A 21,229-nucleotide genomic window follows, 5' to 3' on the forward strand; every position below is an offset into this window, starting at 1 on the left:
TGTGATTGTGGTCTATATTGCTGTTGCAAATCAGTGTGATTTGAACGCGGAGGATACGCTTGCTGCAACAAAACCTTCGTTTTGAGCTCCTTCGTTTTCTTATCTACACGATCACTTTCTTCTTTTTCCCTATTCTCATAATATTGAGCCGTTGCTAATATCTGTGCAGTGGTTGAAACAGCCCATGCACTTTCTGAATTTTTCAATTTGTTGCATAGTTCAGGCAACAAATTCAACACGAATTTGTCAACAAACAACCGTTGGCCTCCCTCAGTGCCCATATCCTGACCACTATGATCGACAAATGCCTCTTCGAATCTAGTAAAGAAATCAGAGACACTCTCGTCCTTCTTCTGCTTACAAGCTGCTAATTTATCCCAGTTTACCCTCATCGCCGGCATAAGCGTTTTCATGAACGTAATAATTCTCTGGGGCAGATCCGAAATTACCTGCTCAGGCTTAGCCCCACCAACTTGTCGGCCATCAGCCGCTATTATTGCAGCCCAATCCCCGCCTAACTCATTCGCATGATTTTCCTGACGAATTTTCGCCCAAACCGGCTGTGGTACAACATTACCGAACAGCATGTCGATGTCGGCGAGGTTCATAATAGTAGCATCTACCAATTGAGACAACTCCTTATAGTAACCCGCCGGATTCTTGCGTGGATCAGGCAAGGACTGTTTGACCTGCAATACTTCTGATCGCTTCCATGGGAGGTGTATCCAAACTCTCTGGAAATATGGAGGAACCACAGGATTAGCATTAGGATCACCTGGCATGTATACTGGCGGAACTTCTCTCATAGGATACTGACCAGGAGCCGCTTTCCAAGTTTCTAAGTCGTCATCATTAAATGACACACGAGAAGGCACTGTGGATCTAAAGGATAACAATCGCTCTAAGGCACGTCGTACATCGCCACCTACAATCATACCGTTCGAAAATTGACTCTGAAGTTCAATCATATCGGGCGGTACGTTATCTAAATTGTCATTATACCATTGTTCCCTCAAAAAGTTACACATTTCTTCGAACACGAATCTCTGTGTAGGCTCATTAAACTGAGAAAACGTCTCGAAAACCATGCGTGGAGGGTAGTTGGCAGGATGTCTTATCCACCTATGTGCCAATGTCACTAACGTCTCTTTCTCCCTTCCACTAGGGATCTGACTCCGTCTTTGGGGATTTTCAGAAGTATCGGATGGAAATAACTGACCAAAAAGCGGTGAATAAAGGGTAGCAACAGTGTTAGGGATACGATTACGAACAGAAGGAGAAAGGAGAATAGGAGCCACAACGTTTGAAGTGAAGGCAGACACAGCAGAAGCAGGCAAGATAGTCGGGGTGGCAGGGACAAGAGGCTGAGAAGGTACAGGCAAAGGAGCAGTAGGAATAGAGACAGGTGGTGGGACAAACGTAGGACCAACAACTGGCTGACCCGCAGCCGCCGGAACAACAGGAGGGACAACAGGAGGAACAACAGGCGGAACTACAGGAGGAACTACAGGGGCCGTAGCACCCTGTGCATAAGGGGGCGGCGATTTCATCAAATATGCTAACAAGGGATCCTCCTTTGAATCCTCTTCTTTCTTATCCTGACTAGTTGGTAAAACCGGATAACATTTGTCTATCCTCATATGATGTAATCTAGTAGAAACTTCTATTTCTTTTTCTTCTTTATCTCGCTGACATTGTTGTACAACTTGCATTATCGGGACCATACCGTCTCTTCGATTCTTTTTAGACTGTTTGATTTCTTTCTGCTTGGCCTCTTTACGCCACAACCGAAAGGAATCAAACATAGCTGGCCTAGCTTTCTTTTTAAACAATTTAGCTTCAAGATTATCTAAAATCACAAGTTCAAAACTTCCGTGCGGTGGTCAACTAAGGACACCATCTTTTTTCGTGTAACGGACCCAATATTTATTATATATAATAGGGCCCACACCATGTCGACTATAGAGCTCATATATCGGAGTTCCAACTGGAGGTATCGGACACGAGTCCTCCAACCGGGAATCCTTGTTGCAACATTTAAAGAAACCGAGAAAACCACTATGGCTAGGCATCATGTACACTAACCTAGTATCAAACTTCAAGGGTTACCGAAGCACTAATTCTTCGTGAAAAACAAAACCCTCGGTTTTTGGCAATTGCAATTGTCAAATAACAACTAAGAACCAACAACTAAGAACCACAAATGCACTGGAATTATGCAAACAACAAAGCTTCAACAAGCTGTAACAACAACTAAGGACTGGGAGCGACCCACAAATACTTAACTGAGGGCTTCAATGGCGTCACCAGGAAGGCCCGTCTATCGTCTCGCTGTACGAAAGGTCTACGCCAGGCGTCGAAAACAGGTCGACAGTCAGGGCATCGGTCCGTCGCAGCCGTCAGGAGGCGGGAATCTTCGCGGGAAAAATCTTCGGACCACTTATTTCGACAACAGGATCGATGAAGCGGGGTGCACCTTTTCCTCGGAGATTTCACACGAAGTTCCTCACAATCGTCAGGCTTTGGACCGGTACCGCCGATGTCGCCCCACGTTGGGCGCCAACTGAAGGACTGGGCTATTTAAGGCCCAGCGGTGCCAGGGGACAACACCTAGAACCTTCGTGGGATACCTGTTCTGGCGCACTAAAGACAGAGACACGGGACACTTCCTTGTGCGTCAAAGATCAGGGTTTATTACTGCAGGGAGGCAAAAGTCACAAGAAGTACAACAGAGTGTAGGTTCTGAGAGTCTGCTCCCTTTGCATATGTGAGTCGCTCTCTTTTATACAGGATTTTGTCATTGCACAATATGTAAGCAAAAGGTTACAACTCATTTCCCACAGTAAAGTTCAAAGGATCGCTTTCATGTATTCAGAGCACCGGAACATAATTACATTAACATCACCAGTTCCAACTGTAAAAGCACATCTTCCCACCATTAGGTACATTCCACTTGAGTTGTAAATAAACAAAAGAAAGAGACAAGAACAGCTGCGAGGAAGTCAGACAACAGGGAAGAGGGAGTGTGAGGATAATATTGGATGCGTAATCGTAGCCTAAAAGGACTTGATCCCAGCACGTGCGAGGCTGAAACAATAGACCGGCACGGCAGGATCACCTCCGAGCGGAGACAACTGCTTTAGCAGTGTCCTCCCCCTACTCATAAAAGACGCATGAAAAGGCATATGCTTCTTCCGTGAAGCTTGGGAACAAAAGGGGTCACGATGCGGACAGTTGCCTGTTCGCTGACTACGTGAGGGCAAGAAACAAAATGGGTGCCGTATCTAAAATGGAACCCGAGCGTCCATTTGAAGAAACCTGTAATTGTAAGGAACTCTTCTGAGTAGTATGGCGAAAACGCGTACACTTACATAACTCGTCATTTACGGTTCATTGATACCCCATTCGTCCATATTCGGCGGTGCCCAAAACGTCGGAACGATTTTTACGGAACCTCAGTGGGTCGGATTTCAATAAACCCTGTAATTACCAGTTGGTTTAAAGACCACACTACCCCTCCCCTAGCCCCAACCCCCTCCAGTATAGATTTCAGCAGGTCAAAGCTGCTTGGCTCCTGGGTATCAGATTTGAACGGGTGTGATAAATACCATCTATCCATCAGGTAGGGTTGCTTCCCGACAAGTATTTTACCATTCTGGCTAGTATAGAAAAAAACCTCGAGATAAGCACATCAGGTCCCTTGTCTGCCTGAAAAAGTCCAAAAGGAAGTGGTAGGCTGCTAGGAAATAGGGCATGCAATCATGGCAAGGTCGGTGAGTGAAAATACAAACGTGTGATCCTGGGCTTATTTTTACCTCTGCTGCGTGTGCCAAAGATGAGCAGAAGCACTGTTTCCTACATCTGTGCCTTGCGAGGAGTAGGAGCAGGGGGGCTTTTGTCCTCTATCTTATGTGAGCAGATACGATGCAGAGTGCTGGGCGAGGGAAGGTAAGTATGCTCTTATAGCGTACTTGAGGGGTTGAGCGAAAGTGCCTTTGTGCTTTGTGTGTCTAATAGAGAAAGAGCTGTACGTCATCTCTGAGTGTCTAAACCTGTGTTCTGTGCAAGAATAGAAAAAGGATGTACCGTGTGCTTGCGCGTGCTATGTCTGTGCAGAAGTGGTTTGTTTGGGGTACATGCTATGCTTTCATGTGTGAGTGTGCGGTTGTTTGAGCAGTGTGTATGTCTGAGTGTAGGGGTACTGGGTTCAGGGTCAGCAGGTCCCTTGTCTGCTTGAAAAAGTCCGATAGGAAGTGGTAGGCTGCTGGGAACTGGGGCATGCAATCACGGCAAGGTCGGTGAGTGAAAATAAAAACGTGAACACTGCATACATGATTTGAAACACTTGGAGGTATGGGGTCCCCCTCACAAGCCTAAGAGACCTTCTCTATTTTATAAAACATAGTTCCTCACTAGGGGGTGTGGCATACAAGGCACTATAGGACCTGTTTCCACCATCATTATAATATGATTTCCCCTTTTGTGTTTTATGGAATTGTAACAATGATGCTTGTATTATTTTTTATCTTATCCCTGATTATGCACGCAAAAATACTGCATCTTAGAGCACGTTGTTAAAATAAACATTTTAAACTTTACAGTGTCTCTTTTTTACCCATGTTGTGGACTGGTATGAGAATAACAAAAAAAAGAGTGTTCTTGATTCTTGAGAGTAACCTAAGTCGCATGTTCTGAGTTGTCTAATCATTGGTTACTTTGCTGTAGGACGAAGAGCTAATGTGACACTGATGCTATTCGGTTAGGGTTTCTAGGCATGAGAAGGATAGTGGAGGGATAGAAGGGGAAGAAAGGTTTGCATTCATTTAGCGCCTTTTACCCCTGATGGGTGTTGAAACGCTTTTCTGGCGACTAGCACGCTATTCTGGAACCCATAAAGGATTAGTGTTGAAAATTAGTATAGTGAAATATGAAGTAATTTGAGTGGTGCATACATTATTCAGTTATTTGGATAGAGGAGGGTAGGTGGGGGGATAGAAGAGGGAAAGAGGTTTTAATTTATATAGCGCTTGCTACCCCTAATGCGGTTTTAAAGTGCTTTTTTGGCGAGTAGCACACTACTCTGGAACCCATAAGGATTAGCATTGAATTAGTATGGTGAAACATGAAATTAATTTGAGTGGTGGATATGTCAGTCATTTATTTGGATAGAGAAGGGTAGGCAGCGGGATAGAAGAGGGAAAGAGGTTGGTATTTATATAGCGCTTGCTACCCCTGATGGGGTTTTGAAGTGCTTTTTTGGTGAGTAGGATGCTACTCCGGAACCCATAAGGATTAGTGTTGAATTAGTATGGTGAAACAGCAAATTAATTTGAGTGGTGGCTATGTTAGTCAGTTATTTGGATTGAGAAGGGTTGGGGAGGAGTAGAAAAGGAAAAAAAGGTTTGCATTTATATAACGTTTCTAACCCTGATGGGGTGTTGAAACGCTTCATTGGCAAGTAGCACGCTACTCAGGAACCCATAAAGGATTAGTGGTGAATTAGTATAGTGGAATATGGAATTTGAGAAGTGAACATGTTAGTCTGTTATTTTGATTGACAAGGATAGTGGTGGGATAGTCAAGGATTTCTTTTTTAGGTCATAGCAGTAGGAGGGGGTTTTTGGAGGGGAAGAGTCAGAGGGAAGAGTTTAGAAAGGTTTGCTTTGGGAATCGGTATAGTAAAATATGTCAGATGATGCAGGGAGGGGTAGAGTAGGAGAGAGTCTAGAAAGGGTTATTTTGGGGATCATAGTAGTGGTATGGGGTTTGGGATAAATGAGAGAGTGGATGTAGGGGATATATTGATAGCAGTATAGGGTGAGAGATAGGGTAGCGCATTGGAAATAGTAGTCGAGATGAGACAGATAGTTGGGCTAGAAGATATATTGAGAGAGGTATATGCTGAGAAATAGGGTAGTGCATTGGAAATACTTAATTAGAAGAACGTGATAAATGTATAGATCCATAAGTACATTGAAAGTATATAGATGCATAAAGGAGGTAAGTATATGTAGATTAAAGATATTGATAGAGGTACAGGATGAGAAATAGGGTAGTGCATTGGATATGCTTTTTCAGGAGAAAAGTAAATATCACACAGATCCAAGAACATGGAAGATACATAGATGCACAATGGAAGCAAGTACATGTAGACCAAAGATGATTTTTACATTTCTTTATTAACAACATAATTATTGTACATGTTCATACAAAGCAATACAACGATAGGTACATATCTATGGTGAAATAAATGCTTATTTACAGTGACATATGCTGTAAATGCCTTTTTGTGTATGGTGCTTTTGTGGGGAAGAGCCATTTCTTGAGTAGTTTTCTGAAGATACGGTGGTTGTCAGTGGATGTTATGTTGGGGGGTAAAGAGTTCCATAGTTTGGCTGCTTGAACAGAGAAGGATGTGCCACCCATGTTTTTTTCTGGTATCTTAAGATTTTGAGGCAAGATGCCCCTTTAGAGCGGAGGTTCCTTTGTTGAATGTGTTTGGTGATTTTATTCCTAATGAAGAGCGGTCCCATTCCATGTAGTGCTTTGTGGGTGATGCAAAGTAGCTTGAACGTGGATCTTCTGGCAACCGGTAACCAATGCAGGGTTTTCAAGGCAGGTGAGATGTGGTCTCCCGGTTTGATATGCAGGAGTAGTCTGGCAGCCGAGTTCTGAATCCGTTGTAGTCTTTTCATGGTCGTTAAATGTGATCCGTGGTAGAGGCTATTGGAGTAATCGAGTTTGGACAGAACAAGGGTGATCGTAGCTTGGACCTTGTGTGGAAATCCCAAATGAGGGAACATTTGTTGCAGTGTTGTTATAGTGACAAAGCTTGATCTTGCTAGTTTGTCCACTTGGGCATTATTTGATAGCTTGGAGTCCATGGTCATTCCGAGGTTTCTAACTTCCTTCGATACTTTAGGCAGTGATCCCAGTTCATCAGGCCAGGCGGCAAGCGGGCCATAATGTTTCTGTTAGAACTGGGATTTCTGGTTAGCTAAGGCTTACGCCAAAGCCAGGCAGAAACCACCATTCTAGTCAGGGCAAGGGAGTCACACGCCAAGATAACCCCTGCTCCCCCCCTTGGTAGATTGGCACGAGCAGACAGGCTTATCCCGGAGGCAATGTGTAAAGCATTTGCGGACGCACACAACAACAACAACATCCTAGGCACACCACAAAAGGAACTACACACAAGTTTATATAAAAATAACTTTTGTATTGTCAAAACACATCAGATAGTAATCACACATGTACATTGTGCCAACTGGCACGGGCAATATTCACAAGGGATTCTTTACAGGACAGGGCCACATGGGCCACTGTCAGAACTAGAAATACTGTTAGAAATAGCACTTTGTAGATCATAGAATAATAATCACTTTAGCACACAATCAGTAACTACTGGTAACAGGTAAGTACCACCTACGCAACCCTAACCACCTTAGGAGAATATTACGCAGGGAACCTGGGCTTCACTAGCACATCTGTACTAGAAAGAACAACCACCTAAGTATCACCATACATTTAGGGGTATAGGCAAGAACACATTACACATGATGCATCACAACATTCAGAGGTGTAGGGAAGGAAAACACATGATGCCTAAAACATTCAGAGGTGCAACACAGGAAAAACACATGATGTATAACCGACAGATTCAGAGGTGTAAGAAAACACAATTGCGCAAAACATCACCTTAGGCAATTACTATCAAAAACATAGCAAAATCACATTGCGCAGAAATCACATTAGGGCCTTGCGCACTACCCACATGCCAGCCCCCTGGCCAACTGGCCATCCAACAAGGGGACTTAAAAAGCCCTGTGTCCAGAATGTCAGGGCGCGCTGCCAATGCAGCACCAGTCAGGGGTGCGCCATCGGCGCAAACCTAAACTTTGCAGCTGCCCACTAATTGCTGGGCAGCTGGGAACAACAACAGGGCCTAAACGTTGCAGCTGGCACTAAGTGCTGCGCAGCTGTAGCAGGCCTGGCACCACTGTGCCATCTCTCTCCCTCTCAAGGACTCTCTCTCTCTCACATTGCGCCTAAACGGTGCAGCTGCCCACTACTTGTTGGGCAGCTGTGAAGCAGAACTGCGACAGGGCTCTCACTAGCCCTCAGGGACCAAAACTGCGCCAACTGGGAGCCTTCTAGGCTCTGCACATACATATGGGGAGGGGGGGCCCTAGGCTTTTTAATACATATAGGCCAGTCAGAGCCACACAGGCTCTCTAGCCAACTAAAAGTGCCCCCGAACTGGAGCCACGCATAGGCTCTAGACATCCAACATATGCCACGGGGAGCACACTGGCTCATTAAACAATCATGCCCCTCATCAACCAGGCATCGGCACCACTGGCCGTGGGGACCCCCAATGGGGCTCTTGAACAAAAATGGGTCCCAACGTTGGAGCCTCGAGCTCGGATCGTCACTGATAAAACGTGGGGGTGGCCCACTGCCATCCGGGGCCGCCCCGAATGTCCCCTCTCAATGTGCTAGCGTGGGACCGGCCCGCTGCCTTCCGGGGCCGTTCTAAATGCCCCCAACTTATGGGGCTTTAACAAAGCATCACCACTCGGCCGCCTGGAGCCCCTCCCCAGCCCTCTCTCACTCACCGGGCTTCCTGCGGGGGTGGGGGGGCTCCTTCTCATCGCAGCGGCAGGGCTGTTCTCGGCACATCGGTCCAGGCTCCTCTGGGCACCGTGGGGCTCCCTCAGCACAGGGGAGCCCCACGACAGGCCACAACACTCTTCCTCTGGTTGCGGCGGGGGCAGCCAGCATCTCCGGGCACATCTCCAGTCTCCCTCCTTCGCATGGGAGACCGGCAACGTAGCGAAGGCTTCCCCCAGGCAGGGGGAAGCGTAAGTTGCCTCATTCAGGCCCCGCCCACGTCTTCCCTGAATTTGCCTGGCTTCCTGCCTCGGAGGGCCGCCAATGGCAGTGCGGCCCCGAGCAGGGAGGTGGCCACAGCGTCTCCTCGGTAATCCCCGGGGCCGGCGGTGAATTCCTGGCACACAGCGCTCCTAAGCACTATCGGAAAATAAAGCGCTCCTAGCGCTAGAGGACCAAATAAAGCGCTTCCAAGCGCTATAGGAAATTAAAAGCGCTCCCCACCGCTAGAGACACACCAGCCCAGGGACAAAGAGAGGGAGCACCAACAGCTCCTATCCAGGGAAAGTCTTCCAGACATCCAGGGGCAGGGCAGGGCCCAGGGAGGCAAGCCTTCCTCTGGGCCCAAGCAGCAGCATGCCCCTGGCAGGATTCAAGTTAAGAACAAGAACATTTTGTATGGGGACACAGCCCCTTTTTATACAGGGAATTCCTTTGTCTAAAGGTGCAGGGTGGGTGAAAAACTAGGCGGAGCTGGTTTGGGAGCCCCCTTGATGAACTCAGCCACCCCTCCCATTCACTAGTCAGGCTAGGGTAATCAGTCGCACCACAGGGGGCGGAGCCAGCATTGTGTGGGGAAAGCCCAGCCCTATTCAGGACCCAGGTGAACCCCTCCCCTCACATCAGCATGCTAATCTCAACACTCACCACTGGGCAGACCCATCCAGACTCCTGGAGCCCGGATTCAGCCAATCACGTGTTCGCACACTCACTACACACGCACACCCATGTCTAGAAGTGGCACTTCCACACTAGCCACATTCATGCCGCATACATCATTACGCAGCATTCAATCTCACGAGTTCGCACATACGAAACTCGACCCTGCACTCCCCACACATCAGGAACTACCATGGTCACACATATTCCCCATGCATTCCTATGGGAGGGCAGGTCACTCACCACACATACACAGCGAGCGCACAAATTTTACACTGGACCCCAGTGAAAAAGTGCGCAGAGGCCTAAAATCACCAACACCAGGTAACAGAAATGGGCTAGGAAAAAGCAAAACGTTTTGGGGTGAACGTGCCAAAAGGGCCAGGTCCAACAGTTTCCAATCGCCACATTTGCATATTTCCATTTTGGAAGCATTCAATTTGAGATGGCTCCAAGTCATCCACTGATCCACAGCTCTGAGACAACTGAAAATTGGGGATTTTCCAATGTCTTTGGGGTGTTCCAGTTGGAGTATTTGTGTGTCATCGGCATAGTTATAGCACGTGAGGTGAAATTGAATGAACAGTACCGGTAATGACTTCATGTAGATGTTGCAAAGCACAAATGCTGATTGTCCCCAGGTAGGCAAGCGTAGCCTGCCAGTCCTCCTTTACGCGGACGACGCAGTCCTTGGGCGAGGACAACTAGGGGCCTACAACTTCTTCTTAATTCTTCTTCCCTTTTTATGAAGAACTTGAATCTTTTGTTTAATCATTCCAATGCGTTCATTTTTGCAGGTGGGACCTCGTAAAGCTAAGCAGTTCACCTTTCGTCAATACCCAAGACCAATGTTTTCTCCTATTTAGGAGTTGTGTAACGATTCCTTGAGTTGGTGCCCTTTGCTGACTTGCAAGAAAGGGGATATAGCGAAAGCTTTTGCAGCTGTTCTTAACTTTGCCAGCAGAGTGGAAGGGAAGCCAATAGGGGCTCTTTTGAAGATATATGAAGTCAAATATATCTCAAAGGTTAGTTATGGGAGTGAGATAAGCGGTTACATTGGGGTAGGGGCAGTGCAAAGTGCTGAAAACTCTTTCCTGCGACGTGCCCTTTCTGTCCCACAAAGCAACCCATTTTATGTCGTGCACGAAGAGTTGGGGATTTCTTTCCTCTCAGATGTACTGGCTTTCCGTCCCCTGTCTTTGTGGCTTAATATTTGGGCTTATTAACCCCTCCCATGCTCATGGCAAGCTCAGCTCGTCATGAGCCACGGTTCCCGTGTGCTTATGAAGAGCTGAGCTCGTCACGGCCGTTAGAATGCTCACACGCGGGGATTATTCCCCTGCTGTGCTGAGCGTTCTATTGAAACGGGCATGGCCGTGACAAGCTCAGCTCGTACACAAGAACCGTGGCTTATGACGAGCTGAGCTCGTCATGAGCACCGGGGCACTGTGCGCGCCCCTCCACTCCACCAGCACAGCAGGGGAATATGCTCCGCAGCCAAGGGGTTAAGAAAATACACTTGCAAAGATGTCCTACGGGAATGACTTTCACTTGACCATGTCTCAAGCATCCGATGGCTCCAGTATATAAGAGTTGGTCTCTCCAGGGTAGGTAGAAACTATTTGCTAAACCTGAGTGCATATGTAAGAGGGACCTTTCTCTGGTCAAAGAGTGTTTTTTAAGAATGAGCTGCTGTGAAAGAGAGGGAAATGAGCTGTGTAAGCCTAGTGTGCGTATGTACATCGTGTTAACCCCTTCGAGCTGGGCTCGTCATGAGGTAGCCTTCTCGCACGCTCATGACGAGCCCAGCTCGTCATGAATAAAGGGCTTTACAGATTCTCAGCGTGCCAGCGGAATTCCGCCCGCACGCATGCGGTTAAAAACCGGACCAACCAGCGAACCTTATCTTCTAGGGCTTAAAAGCATCCATGATCTATTGACCCTGTTTCGGCTCAACCTCTTCCATTACCTCTTGGCACACCCTCGTGGCTCTCACTGAGGCCAGTGCCTCATGCCCTGTGGCTGCAACGGTGAGTCTCCTCAGGACATGATGCACTTTTTAAGGTTTTGTAGTTTTTATGCTGTCCCTAGAAAGTTATTTATTATTCCCATTCTCAAAAAAGCGGGTTTTAGGAGGGTGAGACCAGCTCTTATCTTTTAATAACTGCTCTAATGACACTGTTTTGAATACGCTTAACTTTTTACGGGTCGCTGTTAGACTCAGGTCAAGCTGCGATTAACTTCTGTACTGTAATTCATGAATTTTTATCTTGTGTTTTGATTAACTTGTACATATTATATTTGTCAATCTGTAACTTGGAAAATGTTTTATCATTTTATGTATGGTTTTCTTTTATAAAACCGAATAAAGTTTGTTGCTAATAATCAATAATTCATTTACACGGTAGCATGGTATCCCTCACAATAACTTCAGGAGTCACAGTCCACACAATGTATATGCGTTGTTCCCCCTACTTCCAAGTTTACATGTATCCCCAATCACCTGCCCAAACCTCTCCCTGCTGATGCCAATGTGGTACTCCGTCAACCCGCAGACCATATCTTTGGCCCCTTTGAAAGTGCCCATACAATAAAAATGCTGCAGTTGTAAATACATATCAACTACCATTTGTTGTGTTTGAAACATTTTATTGAATAATAAAACCTAATAAACATAAGCTGATTATTAAAGCAAAACAGAACATCAGTTGCCATACACATAAGAGACGATAGTTGTACATAAAAATCAACATAATGTAACACAGCAAAGTTATGTAGAGCACATTTCCTAATTTCGGGCAATCTTTAAAGTTCAACAATAGAAACGTTCATAAAGAACAGGAAAGGAAACAAAGAAGGTAGGATACAGTGATTTCATTAATGTAATGCTTCCTACATATAGAAAAACAAATACTAATTATTTTGCTTAGGCATAAAAATGCCTTACATTAAAATACTAAGAGAAATATATTGAACAATGAACATTTCATATGTAATTAGAATTCAATTTGAATATTGTATCCTCCTAAGCATTATTTGACTCATGATTACAACCTGAATGCTTTCTGGAAAGGAACCACCTCATGGGGTTCAAAATCACATCTTTTCCAACAATAGGATTCAAATGATAAACTTGAATTTCAATTCAATTTATTGATTTAGGCCATTTTGGAGATCAACAATTTGAAATATATACAACATCCATACACTTTTGTAAAATTGTCTCCTAAACTTGAATTCTATCCACTTTTTGATTAAACACTTCCCATTCCAGCAAGCATCACAAGACCACTTGTTGTTATCTTCCCAATTAGTGATAATGTTTCGGCTGGCAACAACAATAAATATATTTAGAATTTTACCTCCGAAAGCAAAAACATGCCATTTCTGAATCATGGTGCACAATAAAATGTAGGAACACAAGGGCATATTTTGGTGTAGCATTCATTAAGGTTTGACCAGGCTTGAAACTAGAATTCTTGATTTTTTGGACATTTAAATGTCATATTTTTGAAAGAGTTCTAACAGACCCAGCACGAGCTCACCGAAAAATAGAAGATGACTGAATTGTACTTAGAGAAAATGTGCTGATAAGTAATCTATTGATATAAAATACAGTGGTCAGGCAATGCTTGTAGATCTAATCTATTCAGATTTTAACTCCATAGTTTGTTCAATAAATTGACTGAGAATAATACTTGAAGGTCCATCTCTCAGATCAGTTCTAGTACCGTTTTAGTTGCGATAACACTAATAGAGATCATTGATAAATAGATTTTAAAAGCCATGGGTGGAATTGATCCTGGGTCTAAATCTAGATTATTGTCTGCAATAGAAACCAGTGCAAAAAGATCAAATCTAAAATCTTTGAATATGTTTATTATAGTGGTTTGGAGTAAACCCAGAAGACACACATTGTTACTGAAACTCAGAAAATGTATCTAAAGATTATGATTACATCCTATTTTATGTCCAGAGACTGCTTTAGCTGCTTTCCTGTTTAAGTTTAAAAAAAAGAAGACTATAAACTAACTAAGCTAGACGTGACTTTATAACTGGTTAATCAAACGTTTCTGGAGGTTTAGTATATATAAACAACTCCTTTTTTCTATGATGTGCCATATAAAATTGATGCTCTTTTGGTAAAAGTACATAATGTCAAAAAAGGCAATACTGCTTTTAAATCAATTTACTTTTGAAAGCTTGAAGTGAAAGACATTTCTAAGTGGCATTTGCTTATGAGTAGGCGCTAATGACCATTTCCGGATGACAATGTAATTAGCATTTTTTGTATAAGCTGTGTTAAAAGTATGGGTAGGAAAAATAGCTATTTTGGCCAAAGGCTCCCCTTTCTATATGCATGCTAGTTCTAATTCGTACACAGAATCACATTTTTTATGTTGTACACTGTAATGTTAGCGGAATCTATTTTACCCTTCTGATAAGCAAGGGATGACGATGAACCGTTTTTCGTCCCTGGTTTTAAACGGATTCAGGTTAAAAAAAATAGTTGTTTCCCGCATGCTGCTTTCATGCGACTTAAATCCCTTCAGTGGAAGAGGCGGCTGCATGCCTGCAGATATGGCCAGATCAGTACTTGGCTGCTTCGGTTCTCCAGTTGGGCTAGAATAGAAGCTGATAAGGGCAGGGGCATAGCTTCCCATTGGTGCAGCAGGTGCGATGGCACCAGGTCCCAGATACCTTAAAGGCCCACTGAACCCTGATAACTGCTATTTGTCACAGTTCAAACAGAGGCCTGAGGGGCCCACAGAACAATGATTATTGCTGTTTTCCACAGTCAAAACAGAGGGCAGGGGTCACATTTCCTTTCTTACCTTGGGACCCAGGGCACACTGGCTAGGCCACTGGTTAAGGATGCAGAGGGGAAGAGGTGGCAAGACAGATGGATTAATTAAACAGCTCGACGATGACTTCATGCCTGGGTATTAAAGTATTCATCGCAATTAAAGACTGAAGCAGGAATAAATCTCATAATATAGGAAGGCCTATGTACAAATGCAGCTCGATCAGACAGGTCAGGAACGCCTAATGGCTTTGAACTTGATAAAGCCACATTAATCACTGGTCTTGAAATACAAATGGCAGCATTAGGCACGCAGAGGTGTAATCTACGTAATCTCATTATGTTCAGGGTACGGGAGGGTGTTTAGGGAATAAAGCACTTTGACAAAAACATTTCCGCCACCTTAGAACTTCATTCTTCCTTCTCCTACCCTTGTATACAAGTAGTACCACATTCTTTGTATACCTGAATTAAATAGGCACAGAAAATGTACCATATTTAAAAACCTAGTTCAGAATTACATGGAAGGTGCACTGTCCCAGACTACACAAAGGTGCAGTCTTCGGTGGGTGCTGTCATCCCACACAGGGGGAGTACACCAGATTATGCTGGAAAAAACATGTGGTGCCCCAACGTAGGCGCAGTTGTAAACCACCAGTCTGCTGACATAGTGAAGCGCCTGGCAGCTATGAGATGAGGTGGCACGTTTCCCCTGCAGGTGGTTGGGGTGTGTCACGATCCTGTCAGGTGGGGGGTACACAATCAGTGCGCCTCCTGACTGCTTGTCTCCCTCCGCCATGCAAATTCATCACAAATCTCGTCCCCTTTTGGCTACAGTAGGGTTTTTCAACACTACCAGCGCCAGACCCTGCTGCAAACCCAGCAGGTCTCCCAGTTCTTTCATGGCCATGGCACATAAAGGCAACGTCCAGGACATCATGCCACTGCGTGACCTGCCGATACAACTGGAGCAGCTGCAAAAAATCTTTGTGTCCTGCCAGACACTGACTCGCCCTATTGTGGGCAGTATCCAACATATTCCCCGATGAATTAGATTGTGCCAGTGGCAGACCCATCTCCCTATTCCACCCAGGCGTAACAGTGGCGATGGATGTATCACTTCTGGGATGGGAAGGCCATATGGGAGACATAGATTAGGGAACCCTCGTCAGCGGCAGAGACCCAACTCCACATCAAGCTGTTGGAGTGGCGAGCATTTCACTTAGCGGTGAAGGTCTTCTGGCCCACCATCACAGGAGGGCTGGTGCAGCTTCTCACAGACAAGGCAGTCAATGACGATGGTCTCATTAGGAAGTGTCACACTTGAACTTGTTTGACAGCGAGCCAAGGATTCACCGGCTGTAGTTGTATGGTCCGACGAACGGGCGCTGGAACTGCTTAGTTGAATTTGACTTCCTCCCAGGTACGCTGCCCCGAGATACAGAAGAATACTTACTGGGTTGTATTGAATATAGTTGAGAAGCATTTTGGAGAGACGGCGATCTACCGTCCTGATGAGACCATGGTAATTAACTGGAGCGGTCAAAATATTAACTATACAGGGACTATTTCATATAAATTATGTCTTCTAAGAATAGCCTTTGCTTAACTTGTATTGTACAAAAGTATTTACAGCCCTATTTCTGTGTACAAAATGTGGATCGGACAGTTTTATCATCATATCACTTTCATCTTGAGCACTGCGCAGTCATCACTCAACGCTTTATATATACACTTGATGCTGAGAATACAATTAGAATTTTTGGAAATGAAAAGGCATCATCTGAATTCTAATCATGATAAAAATGGTGAATTAATATATGCCCAGGGCCTGCATATGTGATACAGACCTGTGAGATAATGAACTCACAGACCCCTGTATTTGTTCACAGTGCACATGGGAAGTGCTTATATGAGTCTCTGCTTGTCACTTCTGGAGCAGAATGACGTCGACACTGAGCTGCACAATGTCTCCTACTGCGTGTAGCAGGACTGCTTTAAAGTTTGCGGATCTAGTCTGGCATGTGGGGAATATTCACAAGGTAAGGAATCTGCAGGTAAAGGAGTATCCATCAGAAAGAGCGTTACCAAAGGCAAGTAACTGGTTTGTTATGTTTTCCTGCTGTTGTATATTATCTAATTCTGGGTGGTGAACTCCGCGGAGCTTGCAGAGTTCCTAAAAACTCTGCTCAATGGAGCGTAGCTAGGTTTTTTTCAATGCTCACGCTCTTCAACGTCATGTGCTGGAGCGAGGAAAATCCACCACCTGATGAGATTTTTCCTTGCTCGAGCTCGCCAAGGTCTAGTTGGCGAGCAAAATCAACCTCCTGGCGAGATTTCTCAAAGTTGGTCATCGGATTTCTCAATGCAAGTGGTCGCGGCAGGTCACAACCACTCGCGTTGAGAAACCTCCCTTCGCATTGACAAAGCAGCCGCTCGAGTAGAAGCAACTGCACCCTCTTGTGCTGCACATGATGCCTTTCGCGATTATTTTTACAGGGCGGGAAAAACACCCCTGGATCAAAATAACCAAGAAGGGCATGACCCTAACGCACTCCGCTGCTCGCGGAACTCCGAGTAGAGCGCCAGAGTTTTTTTGTCACTTCACTGAGTTCTTTATTGAGGAACTCCACCTAAGCTTAATCTTATCATGAAAATATAGATATCAGTCATATGTTAAGAAACAAGGGTGAGTAGAAACATTTTGGGTGGAGTAAAATTTGAGACATTAATATTTGTGATTTTTTTGGCAATTTGTTGATTTTTGCAAGCACTAACACTTCTCTGTGTAAAGTAAAGATCTTGCGAGTTATGTAACTTTCACATACTCAAATTGTGGATTTTGTTGCAATTAAAAATGTTCAAGGCCTGAAATTTCTTTGGAGGTTGCATGTGGGCAGCCTAAATTATCCTGCAAGAGTTTCTTGATGAATTCTATTGCAACTACAATATGTGCTCTCTCATGTAAAGTCAGGTTGTTAGAAGCTTTTCTGCAACTCAAGATACGCCTTACTTTTCACCTGGTGTGGATGCATTTCTCATGTTTAGTGAGATCTCCTTTCTGAGTAAAACGTTTATGGCTTTCCCCTCCTGTATAAGGCTTTAGTCCAGTTTGAATTCTCTCATATGAGGTGACATTGTATTCGAGACTAAACCTTATCTGACATTCAGAACACACATAAGGCTTTTTTCTCCCGTGTGAGTTCGCTCTTGACAAGTGAGAAGTAATTTGTAGCCAAATCTTTGCTTGAATTTCGAGCACTCATAAGGTTTTTTCCCCAGTATGGGGCCTATCATGAAGCAGACAGTCTTTCAGATTCAAGCGTTTATGGCATAAGGATTTTCTCCACAGTGGAGTTTCTCATGGTGAGATAGCGTTTTTCTCTGCAGCTTTTCTGGCATTTAGAGCACTCATAAGGTTTTTCATCAGTATGGAGTCGCCAATGGTTAGTGAGGCTGTGCCCATCAAATAGGAATTTCTGGAATTCACCGCATTGGTAATGTTTTTCCCCTGTGTGCGTCTGCTCATGCAGAGTGAGATTAAGTTTAAAATTGATGCTTTTCTGGCATTTGGAGCACTGAATTATTTTGATGGTGTGCTTTCTTGTAACCATCTCTACCTCTGAATCTTTTCTGACAATTAGAGCACTGATAATTTTTTTTCTCCAGTGTGGATTCTCACATGTTCAGTGAGATGAGATTTATGGCTGAAACATTTTTGACATTCGGAGCACTGATAAGGTTTTTCCCCAGTGTGGATTCTTATATGCTGAGTGAGACTGCTTTTGTCACTGAAACATTTCTGGCATTCAGAGCACTGATAAGGTTTTTCCCCAGTGTGGGTTCTTATATGCTGAGTGAGATTGCCTTTTACACTAAAACATTTGTGGCACTCCGAGCACTGATAAGGTTTTTCTCCAGTGTGGGTTCTTATATGCTGAGTGAGACGGAATTTGTTTATGAAACATTTCTGACATTCAGAGCATGGATAAGGTTGTTCCCCTGTGTGGGTTATTGTATGTTGAAAAAGACTTCTTCTGTCTCTGAAACTTTTCTGGCATTCAGAGCACTGAAAAGGTTTTTCCTCAGTGTGGGTTTTTATATGCACCGTGAGAAGGCGTTTTTCACTGAAACATTTCTGGCATTCAGAGCACTGATAAGGTTTTTCCCCAGTGTGGGTTCTTGTATGCCGAATAAGCCAGCTTTTTTCACTGTAACATTTGTGGCATTCAATGCACTGATAACGTTTTTCCCCATCGTGGATCTTTCTATGCCGTGTGAGACTACTTTTTATACTGAAACATTTCTGGCATTCAGAGCACTGATAAGGTTGTTCCACAGAATGGGTTATTGCATGTCGAGAAAGACTTTGTTTGTTATAAAACCTTTCCTGGCAATCAGAGCGCTGATAAGGTTTTTCCCCAGTGTGGAATCTCAAATGTGCAGTTAGAAGTGATTTAAGTTTGAAATGTTTTGGGCATTCAGAGCACTGATAAGGGTTTTCCCCAGTGTGGATTCTTATATGTTCAGTGAGTCTGATTTTGAAACTGAAACATTTCTGGCATTCAGAGCACTGAAAAGGTTTATACCCAGTGTGGATTCTTGTATGCCGAGCGAGCCTGTCTTTGCCAATGAAACATTTCTGACATTCAGAGCACTGAAAAGATTTTTCCCCAGTGTGGGTTCTTATATGTTCAGTGAGTCTGATTTTGTAACTGAAACATTTCGGGCATTCAGAGCACTGAAAAGGTTTATACCCAGTGTGGGTTCTTGTATGTCGATTGAGACAGCTTTGGTCACTGAAACATTTCTGGCATTCAGAGCACTGGTAAGGTTTTTCCCCAGTGTGGGTCATTGTATGTAGAGTGAGTCCTCTTTTGTCACTGAAACATTTCTGGCATTCAGCGCACTGATAAGGTTTTTCCACAGAGTGGGTTAATGCATGTCGAGCTAGGCTCGGTCTGTTACAAAACCTTTTCTGGCATTCAGAGCACTGATAAGGTTTTTCCCCAGAGTGGATTCTCATATGATCAGTGTAATAAGATTTACGGCTGAAACTTTTTGGGCATTCAGCGCACTGGTAAGGTTTTTCCACAGAGTGGGTTAATGCATGTCGAGATAGGCTCGGTTTGTTACAAAACCTTTTCTGGCATTCAGAGCACTGATAAGGTTTTTCCCCAGTGTGGCTTCTCATATGCTCAGTGAGATAAGATTTACGGCTGAAACTTTTTTGGCATTCAGAGCACTGAGAGAGGTTTTTCCCAGAGTGCATTCTGTCAAATTCTGTGAGATGAGATGAATGGCTGTATCTTTTTAGGCACAGGTAACTTTTTTCCCCAACATCGGTTAATTTGCCCGCCCAGATTGAGGCGGGCTTGAACACTGAATTTGTTCTCACAGTCCGTGTTTTTGTAAGGTGTATTCCTAGAGTTAATATCTCTACATTTCGTTTTCTCTTGCTTATATGCCACGGTAAGAGTGAATCCGATTTTAGAGTCGGGCTTGTTTAGATAATGTTCAGCATTTATCTCTAAAAGAATATGTGTGTAATCTTCTTAACGCTTGAATAGAGCAAACTATGTCAGGAAACAGCCCTGTAACACCTGTCGAAATGTTTCTAGCAGATAATAGTCTTTAGGTTATAGCCTATCCGGCAATAACTTATTTTGTGACTGAAGTTTTTCTCAAATCTATTTGTATAGGTTCTTAGTAATGCAGTGATAAGGTGTTAGTCTGATATTTAATGATTAAACTGATAAGTACCTTTTTGAACTGACGTAATGGCAGTAACTGAGGGTGTTCGAACGTGCACAGTACTATTGTGAATCACCAGTCGCAGAACATCAGTTCCTTTTACCCTTTCTGTTTGATGTAAGGTTAAGGTTTGTACTTTTGAAGACGAGGATTTATTTAATTACCTATAGCACAACGGTGCTCATTTAATCCATTTTTATATTTAACACTTTTACATATCACGCATGCACAGCAGAATGTTGACGCGATTTACATAGAATTACAGAACAGTACAGAATAAAAAGGAAACAATCTGAGATGGTCATGAACACAATAAAGTGGTGAATTTTTAAGGTTTTCGCAAGAGTGAGCAGAGTGGGTCTTTGTATTCTATCCAGAGGCAGATAGTCTCAGACTTGCGTAATTGGTTAAAAACGGTTGTTGAACAAAGGTGATTTTCCAATCTTTTGGTTGTTAAAATGTCAGCTTCGGAGTCTTCTCTCAGCGAATTTTCTTTGATGGTTTGCAGAAGAAACCTTTTGTTATAGCGTTCTTTTATGCAATGTGTGCTTCCTCTTTGGAATTACATGATGTTTTAGATGAACGTTATTCTGTGCACAGATATGGCTTTGCTCTGGGTTAATGAAATGCTAAATTAGAGACTTCACTTACAGGTATAGTACTTTCCTCAGCTCCAACTTCCTCGCCACACTTAGACTTTGGAAATTGTTTAAACGTAGAATGCTGGATGTCCTTCAGTTTTTCAAAATAATCCTTCTTATGGCACTGACATTCAGTTGCCTAGTGCAAATCTTGCTTTCTTCGTCAGTAATTTCAATCACCTATAGTATTAAAATTAAATAGTTAAAACATGTAGATTTCTAAAAATATAATTTACAAGCCAAATCAATGCAGAATTTTGAAAATGTTGAGCTGTTTTTCAGACAGAGCAGAGTGTAGAATGGTAGCCTGAGAGTACGTGGATGTAGGAGTGAGGATTTGTAGAATTTTCAACATTTTATTAAGCTCACAAAGGATACATGCACCCTATGGACTTGTGACATAAAATCCAAAAGGCAGAAATTAAAGTCATATGCACTGGCACCAAACAGATATTTAAAAAAGGATACTATTAATTAA

General features: G+C 43.8%; 2 protein-coding genes across 4 annotated transcripts in view; one reads left to right on the forward strand and one right to left on the reverse strand.

The window, feature by feature from the left end:
* Positions 1-21,229, forward strand: part of LOC144806094 (uncharacterized) — a 615,705-nt gene that overhangs the window by 253,757 nt on the left and 340,719 nt on the right. The gene's annotated exons all lie outside the window — the stretch shown is intronic.
* The window catches only part of LOC144806098 (uncharacterized), a 67,982-nt gene continuing 58,933 nt past the window's right edge, over positions 12,181-21,229 (reverse strand). For all 3 annotated transcript variants that reach the window (XM_078672535.1, XM_078672536.1, XM_078672534.1), the window contains one exon: positions 12,181-20,931. In XM_078672535.1, the coding sequence (XP_078528661.1) occupies positions 17,997-19,628 (1,632 nt within the window). In that variant the 5' untranslated portion in view covers positions 19,629-20,931 and the 3' untranslated portion in view covers positions 12,181-17,996. The remainder of the gene's footprint in view (positions 20,932-21,229) is intronic.

This window comes from Lissotriton helveticus (genome assembly GCF_964261635.1).
Source record: "Lissotriton helveticus chromosome 1_1 unlocalized genomic scaffold, aLisHel1.1 SUPER_1_unloc_45, whole genome shotgun sequence".
In the NCBI taxonomy this organism is placed as follows: Eukaryota; Metazoa; Chordata; class Amphibia; order Caudata; family Salamandridae; genus Lissotriton; species Lissotriton helveticus.